At 44.2% G+C, this 8,902-nt stretch overlaps 2 protein-coding genes across 2 annotated transcripts in view; one reads left to right on the forward strand and one right to left on the reverse strand.

The window, feature by feature from the left end:
- zdhhc14 (zDHHC palmitoyltransferase 14) overlaps positions 1-3,388 on the forward strand; it is a gene marked incomplete at its 3' end in the record, with an annotated part of 34,526 nt that extends 31,138 nt beyond the window's left edge. Inside the window, exon 10 of the mRNA XM_083908152.1 lies at positions 2,900-3,388. Coding sequence (XP_083764278.1) covers positions 2,900-3,388 — 489 coding nt within the window. The remainder of the gene's footprint in view (positions 1-2,899) is intronic.
- A 1,217-nt stretch (positions 3,389-4,605) lies between these two features.
- Positions 4,606-8,698, reverse strand: LOC310942546 (galectin-8-like). Its single transcript, XM_083907947.1, has 8 exons — positions 8,532-8,698; positions 8,231-8,319; positions 6,892-7,102; positions 6,682-6,801; positions 6,573-6,599; positions 5,936-6,024; positions 5,671-5,836; positions 4,606-5,472 (listed from the first exon to the last, which is right to left on the reverse strand). Exons 1-8 carry the CDS (start codon positions 8,568-8,570, stop codon positions 5,323-5,325), a joined length of 891 nt encoding a protein of 296 aa, XP_083764073.1. The 5' UTR covers positions 8,571-8,698; the 3' UTR covers positions 4,606-5,322.
- Positions 8,699-8,902: the final 204 nt, after the last annotated feature.

An 8,902-nucleotide genomic window follows, 5' to 3' on the forward strand; every position in this document is an offset into this window, starting at 1 on the left:
ATGCGATGATTAGCAAGTAGGAGTTATGCTGCTGATAGCCCAGCTCTGTGCTTAGCATGCATTTGTTAATAATTGAAACGGTGTTTACTTCAGACGTGTGTTGGCTGCATGTCTGTGAACGCACCGCGAGAAATCTCTTGTCCTTGATTCATGTGTTTTGTCAAATTTATATATCCCATAGTGTGTATACTGACCTTATACGTAAACATTATCATCACCAAACAGAGGAATATTATGTAAATGACTAATATTATGTAAATGGTTTAGTTTAACTGAAAAAAATCCATACCTGTCTCTCTCTATCTGTCATCTGTTTTTGTCTTATAAATACTTTAAGCTATGTATTTTCATCCAAGGCCCTGTTTCTTTGTGAGGTCCTTTGCCTGGCGATGCAGCTCATAACGGCAGCCCGCTTATGCAGAGGCCGTGTAAAGCGGTTGCCACGGTAACAGCGCGATAGGATGTCACGTTTACACCTCAGATAATATAAACCCTCCGTTTGGGATTTGACTTGCGGAGGAACAGGGGCATGATTATTGTCAACAAACCTTTAGTTAAAGGGTTAGGACAGCGACATTGGAAAAACAAGTGAAAACTATTTTGGTCTTTATTCCTTTTTCCGTCTTTTATTTATTTCTCTCCGTGTCACAGAGGCTGATGGATGTCAGGAATGAGCGTTTTACGCACCTCAACCTCGTTTTCAGTTTCACTTATCGGTCTTGGTTCTGTGACTGATTAATTTATTGTCCAGCTGTCTGGTCACAGTCGATATTTAGACTTAATTAAAGATTAAATGATGGACAGAAATGCAGTAGTTCGACCAAATCCACCAGCGCAGTAACCAGACAAACGTATAATTTATCAGGCAGCTGCTCACGAGCGACACTGGAATAATGTCGACGCTGTATAATATCCTCCAGATTATATTGTTTGCTTTATAACATGTAAATCACTAACATGGTAAGAAAGCTTTCGTAGTGATTTCAGTCCTCACTCAAATCAGTGTTTTCAGCAGTCCGGAGAGGAGCCAGGCTCCTAAAGGTGATAAGTGTAGAGCAGCTGACATGTGCACCGGATAAGAGGATTGATAATACGTGGAAGCACGTCTCATCCACTGTCAAAGGTAGCTGTACTTGTGTTTCAATCACATCTCTAATCTGCTCTCTTTAGGTCAGTGAGATTGAGAAAGAAAGGTGAGCTGCCCAGGACAAATCTTTGCACTTCAAATTCTTGTCTGTCGGACTTTGGGGAGAGGCTTTAAATCAGTTTCTTCATATGGCTTTACATGTGATTACTCTGTGGTGATAAAGGGCTCACGGGGTTGAAGCTAATCTATCGATGACTCTTTGTGTCCTAACCCAGTTGCTCTGCTCCAGTTTTCCGACGTGTGGTTCCCACTCTAAATCACGGCAGTCGAGATCAATAGGTCATGAAGCAGTGGCTTCACGGCCCTGTGTTTTCAGCTGCGTCTGTTGACTGCACGGCTCTTGTTTTTACTGGGTCAGAGGTACAAGCCGCAGGCGCTCTGTCCCGGTTCAGACCTGATGTCGACGTCTGTCCTCGGTGATCTGATCACACGTGGATAGCGCCGAGCGTGACTGTTCACACCTGGCGTTGAAATGCAAGAGACCACTTGAGATCGGACTGAGCGTCTGCACGCTGATTTCAGTGTCCATGTGTGTTAGCAGGGTATTTAGCGGGGCCTTAAAAAGTCTTAAATCCAATCATTTGAATTTAAGGCCTTAAAATGTCTTAAATTCTCTTAAAATCTCATAAATGGTCTTAAATACAGTTTTGAAAGGTCTTAAAAATCTATTAACGTTACTTTTATTTAAAACATGCATAAACTTCAGTCTCGCTTTGAAATGTTTCTATTTTTGAGGATGCGATAACACAACTGCAACACGGAACTAAAGTAGGCCACCTGTGCTGCCCGGGGACAATTTATCGAGCACCCCACCACTAGCTAGTGTGCTGTGCGCGCACCGCGGTGTGTTTCAGCTTAGCATAGCGGCGGAGAAAACTTAATGAAAGCCCACAGCTAAGCGGAATTGCAAGTTCAATGATTAGTGGCTCCAATTTTCTTTCATGTCTTTTGTACTATTTTGCCAGTATGGATTTGAAATAGGTTTTAAATTGCATTCATTGTGGTCTTAAAAAAGTCTTAAAAAGTCTTCAATTTGACTTGTTGAAACCTGCAGAGACCCTGGTTAGGGATGGACATGATTTATCAAGTATTAGAATATTCTAAACTAGTAACAGAAGTGAAGGGTTCGCCGTGTGTTGAGCATAGAGGAGCAGCTACGAGGTGCATTCAAGAAACCTCTTCAGTTTCTGCACATAAACATGAATAAAATAAATTAGCTAGTTCACTGCAATTATGAATAAAACATTTATCTTTTTAATGGAGTTTCAAACTTATGCCCATACCATAGGAAATAAATCATCCAGTAAAACTACAGTGAGTCAGAGGACGTCAGCTGAGGACGTGGTCTCTAACGCCTCCTGTGGACGGATTGCGTCCGTGCAGCTCAGGAACTTGAGTGTGGTTTCCGTGATAGGATCTGAGGAGGCTTTTCGGCCTGTATGTGCATGCGATTGAATCACTCGTGTTGGATATTAATAGCAGGTCTGAGCAGGGTTTTTGTGGCTCTAACTGTGGTACTAACACCTTTTGTCTCTTTCTTTCCCTCATCCAACCCCCCCACCCCCTGCCCTCACCCCTCAAAAAAAAAATCTACTGTCTCTCCACATTTTCTCATGCTTCTTTATTTTCTGTCCTCTCTTATCTTTATTTTCACCACTGCCTCTCTATTTATGGCGCCTTATCTATCCCTCTGACTGTCGCATCCCTTTTCCCGTATTGTTCTTCCGTTTTTTCCCCTGCTCCTTATCTCAGTGTGACCAAGACCAGTGCATTCAGAGCACCAAATTCGTTTTGCAGGCCGCCACCAGCCCTCTCCTCCAGCAACAGAGCAGCGAGCCAGTCATCCTGACGGCCTCGTCGGAAAACGGCGGCTCTCTACCCGGCCGCACGTCTCTGGCGCTGGTCGGCCCGTGCACCTCGCTCACCCTCGGGCAGCCCACGCCGCCGACGTCGACCCCCAGCCTCAGCTGCCACGAAGCCACCGACATGTTGCCAATCCACGGCCACGGGCACAACCACGCGCACAACCACGCGCACAACCACAGCCACCCCTACCAGGAGCCGGTGGCGCACCACCACTTCCTCACTCCAGAGGAAGTGCCCTCGCCCCCGGGTATGCTCCCCTGTGGCAGCCCACTGGGTCACAGCCACACGATGCAGAGCGGCTTCTACAACCCAGCGAGCCAGGACTCACTGCACGAGGACTCAGTCAGAGGTTTGGTGAAGCTCAGCTCTGTCTGACCACAGAACACACACACACACACACACACCACCTCTCTCTGCACCCTGATACTCTCCTGTGCCACTTTTTACCTTCTACCACCCGCGCTCCTCCTCAGCAGGACTTGACAATTGAGAAAAAAGAAAAGGCTGTGGTTTAAATTCAGCTGCTAGAAACTGTGGTATTTAAAAACCATTCTCCTCAGCCACTGACTTTGCCAAATCTCTCTCCAAGACTAAATAAGATGGAATATACGACGACTCGGACATACACGTCTCTCTTTCTTATTTTTGCTCGCACTCTTTCCTTTGTTTTTCCTCATTTTCTTTTCAACTTTTAAGGGAAGCGTCATCCATCGTCCACCCCCCCCCACACCCTGGTGACTGGATAAGGGAGTATTCTTTTTTGTTTTTTTGTTTTTTTGTTTTGTTTTTCCCCCAAAGTGAAGTATGTTTGTGAGCCATTTCAAGCCAAAAAAAAAAGAGTAAACATGTATTTGACGGTACATGGCATGTTTAGTCAAAAAGCTGGATTTCTGTCCATGGATCATATGTTTGACGAGATTTAAACACAGTTGAGCCTAATTTGCCTGTTGCTGATTGGACTGATGCCCCTTCCCTTCCCTTCCCTACCTTCCCCCACTCTGGACATTCTCAGCAGTGCAAATCGTGTTGCATATCATTCTGCTGTTCCTTATGTTTAAAAAAAAAATAATACTAAGAGACTGTTGTACTGTACCATGGTTATTACAACTCCTGCCAATTATATTTCCTGTGGATATTAATAAAAAGGACTTTTTATCAGATTTCATCACTATTTTAGGTTTAGTTGTACAAACTAGTGTTAAATGTAAGTCATGCGGTGATGACATTTCCCCTGGAGTTCGTCCTGTGACCAAAGCCTGTGGCATAAATGAGATTGATTGAACTTGAGTTGAAAGCCTGTGTGAATGCTAACAAACATCTACGCAAGTCACTCCCGCCACCTGGTGGCGTATTGGAAGTACTGCAGGTTAAAGTGCATTTATCAGCCCCCAAAATCTGAAGTTCCCAAACGACGTAGATGCATTAAAGTGACAGGGGAAAAAAAAGACAATAGCAATGCATTTATTTGTTATTAAATCCTTTAATACACTTGGATTTATCATACGTACATATTTTAAATCAATTACAACAGACGATGCAACCAAAAAAAGAGACAAAGTATTTAAGAACACTGAAAAACAAATATCCCCAATTCTTATTTTCTTTTGTATTTCGGAGCACGAGTCGAGCGATAAACGGGACACAGACGCAGGATTCCTCTGTACTCTACGGCTGGCGTTAAAGATGGAAAAAAAAATAGCATTCATTAGGTAATTAAAAATACTTTTAAGCTTTTTAAATTGACCCTGTGTACTGCACTGTGCTTAAGTTCCTTGACAGACGCCTTTCATTTGGATGTCGAGCACATGAGAAGAAAGAAAGAAAGGATCCTGAGGATAAGAAAGGTGATTTAAAATAAATAAATAATACTGACGTTACACTGTACCGTTAAAGAAAAACATAACCACTACAAATGATCTAGTCATTATTATAAAATGTGGTTTTAAATTAGCCGTAAGGTAAAGTAGTCTTCAATGAGTGTTGCTTCAAAAACATATGGGCCCATCTCTTTTCATTGTGTTTGCCATTTAAGTGCTTATTAACATATATACTGTATATATATATATACTGCATTTTCTGTTTAAATTATACAGCGCACATATCACAGCAGAGATAACCTGGAGACAAAAGAAGAATTGAACCAAGGCAAACCTAACTTCTAACTTGTAGCTGTAATCAGACATGGCGGCTCCCGGCACAGCTAACGCTCATGCATCAAGTCTTCTAAACGGGGCTTTAAAAAGGTGATCGTTTTATTCACCGGTTGGACTTTGACGAGCCAGCTGCAGCTGAGGCACCAGGTCCAGAGGTCACCACAGTTTCACGTCGGAGAGCTCCAAGTCGCCCATGATCTCCAGCTGGTTGATGCTGCTCAGGTCCTGCACTCGATGCCGGAACTCAAACAAGTGAGTGCCGTTCACTGCTAGTTTGAACTGATGAGGCTGACACAGGATGAGGATCTGAGCCCAAAATAAGAAGAAACAAATCGTAGGAGGCTGGAATCCAGTAATGATCGGATAGAATCAGTAATGACAGAATGTTTTGTTTTTAGGCTACGTTTAGCTACAACCGGGTCAAGTAGAGAATTAAATGTTGTTTTTTTTGCTTTGCCTACTCTGTGTTAAGTGCCAGCCAAAGACGTACAGGTGGTTCCCTACCTCAAAATACTCCCCTGACGAGAAGGGGAAGAAGGGCAGCTCCCGCTCCTCCTGACCCCAGGACTCGCTCAGGTACGAGTTCCTGGTGAACACGCCCGACTTGATGCGTGGATTCAGGTGGAGGGCGATGTTCTCCGTCCTGCTGTTGCAGAGGTTTATCGTGAAGCTGGAAGACGACGACGAAGAAGAGGTAAATAATGTTTCGAGAGCAAAAAAAAAAAGCAGTGGCGTACATAAAGATTACTTTTGAATCGGTGGGTTTTACCTGTGAGGATAGACGCTGACCTGTCCTTTGATCGTGATGTGCTGTCCCGGGCTCAGTCCTTTCAGGATACTGCCTTTGTAAGGGAGGCTCTGAAATGACAACAGTTTACTCAAGTACTAATATCATTTCAGCTTTATGAACGCCATGTTTTCACAGACCAAACATTACAGAAACAATGCATCACTTTACTTTATAAATAAAACTGCTGATTTCCTTGAAACGATTTGAAGATTTTACAGTTCTAATGTCCATGTCTTGTATTTCTGTGTTTCCTTTGCATGTAAGAATTGTGTTTTTTGTTGTTTGTTGCAGATATGGCGCAACACAGTGCACATCAGCCATTTCTTTTTATTCAAAAAGACGTTTTGGCTTTTGTTTTTCCATCCAAACGAGATCTGGAAACTGCCTGAAGACTTCCTGTGGTGAGGCCACACTCCCTCACTATCATGTAGTAAAACCAGAACTGTCGCTTAAAAAAAGCCAGGGGTAAATGAAGCGTCTGCAGAGCACAAACAAAGGAGCCATTCACGGAATGTGATCCCCTTTTAGCATCATCACAAGATACTGTGCACATAATAAAGGCAGAGGGGGTTTTTACGGAGGATGACGCACAAGACGAGGGGGTGGAAAAACTCACCAAGTCGCCTGATTCTGAGTATATTGCCTGAAGGAGAAAAAAAAGTCAAATTTAGAAAACAAGTAAACAAACTTATCTTAGCACACCAGAGTGTAAGGAAAGTACTTACAGAGTTTGGGATGTAGCCAATAGCGTGAACCCGGACATTCCCAGATATAGAAAACGTGTCGACCCTGTTTAGTGGGATTCTATGCTTGTAGGAGAGTAGGTGAGTGCCGTTGACTGCCACCTAATGGTCAAGACATACATGTTACAACTTCATTCTTACTCTCTGTCGTTCTACAGTTCACAGGCTCATCCACAGCCTTCACCGTCTGACCTTGAATGCGTCCTCGTGTACCAGGACGATGGTCTCGAAGGGGGCTCCGCACTTGTACGGCAGCCGATGCAGCGTCTCCTCGTCGCCCCAGCTCTCCCGCAGCAGGGAGTTGCAGACCACGCGCGGCGAGCCTTTGAAGCGGGCGCTGAAGTGCAGGGCGACATCGGAGGGCGGCTTGGTGCTGCAGCCGCTCGACAGGTCGATGTGAAACCTGCAGACGTGGAACAAAGGTATTTCAAAGTTCATCCGCGAACAACACTGAAGCGTCATATGAGAGATTATTATGTCATACTAGACGCACACCAAAGTTCCCTCTAGATTAGTAAAAACATGATACTGGCTGCCATTGATTAAACATTTTCCTATCATAAAGAGTGCCCTTATGGAGTTCCCTACTTTGTCCCAAAGGGTGTCCCCTTATGCCGTGTTCACACCGCGTCGCTTAGCACCCATCGTGTCCATCGCTGGATCATTTTGTACATTTTGTGACGCGATGGCCGTATCTTAAACCAAAGCATTGTTGCACGCTCTGTTTGGCCCGCCCACCCCACCGGTGCACTGCAGGTGCCCTTTTGATTTTCGCCCCTGTCCTTCTAAATGTCTGTGTACACCACTGTGGCCCCCGTCTAGTATGAAGACATACATTTGTAGTTACGCAACTATCAATGGTTGGTTTGACAAGAAGGAACTAATGACTTAAAGGTGCCACATGTAAGAATGTGGCCAAATACGGTTACTACATTAAAATTCAAAATACTGAGGTCTTTTAAGTTTGGTTTTCTGACGTAACTGGCAACCCGTGGTTGCTCGGCAGCTGAGGCTCTACAGACTGCAGTGATTGGTAGACGACATGATTTGCAGTCTGCAAAATATTTTTTTAAATGCAAATATTTTGGCTGTACTGTTGTTGTTGATTAGTTCAGTTTGTTATATGAACATTTATTCCATAATGCACCTTTAAGGAACACATGCAGATTCAAGAGTTCAGTTAGGTCGGAACAGGATGTGACACCTGTTCATCCATCACTTGATCTCATTTGAAGGTGAACAGCACCATCTAGTGGTCACAGTGGTGCAGTCACTAAATATAAATAGAACATAAACACCCTCTAATCCTTTACCTTTGGCTGCTTTATTACTTCTGTTAATTGTTTTGTGGAATCTCATCTCACGCCCTGTGCTAATTTAAATGTTGATATACAGTACAATAACAAAACGATCTGAATCCATACTGAACAATACTTTTGATTTCTGAACGTGTGCACTCCTGCCAGACACCTTTTTGTAAATAAAGAGTAAATGATTTAATAATAATAATGTCGTATATTGTCAGACTTACCGGTCAGCATCTGGGGGCACAGTGCCTTGGATAACGATGATCTCCCCGGGGTGCAGGCCCGCAGGTATGGGCCCTGTGTATGGGATCACCTGAGGTGGAGGGGGAACAGTTACCTGACATGAAACCTCTGCGTGCATCATACCGTATTACACGTGTGTGTGCGTGTATGTGCGCGTGCCCTGAGCCTTGCAACCGCCCCTCTTGCAACTTGTGTGTGTGCGTGTGTGTGCGTGTGTGTGTGTGTCTGCAGTCTCTCTGCTGATCATTGCACGGTGTCCAACATTAAAAACAAGCCTCTTACCGGATTCGACACCGTGTGTTTCGCACTGGCCACAGGCATCGAGCTCCTCGTGTGAGACTACAGCGCGCAGCTGTGCGTGAAGACGACAGACTGTGCGGTTTGCGCGCTCTCTGCAGCTCTTCTGCGCTTCTGCGTTACACAGGGACGATAATGGCAGTGGTCATCTTGTTTCCATCAGATCCGGCCTGCCCCCTCTCTCGCGCATGCGCGTATTCGTATCACATTGAAGGCGCTGTCGATGCATGCAGTATTTTCAGGCGTTATTTTTTATTTTATTTTTTTATACATATAACTATGACGTAATACATTCGACGTTAATGTGCAATACGTACATTCATAATTTGTTTTATTTATGTACAGCGTTATTATCC

The sequence above is a fragment of the Microchirus variegatus genome (assembly GCF_963457635.1).
Source record: "Microchirus variegatus genome assembly, chromosome: 21".
NCBI classification, from domain to species: Eukaryota; Metazoa; Chordata; class Actinopteri; order Pleuronectiformes; family Soleidae; genus Microchirus; species Microchirus variegatus.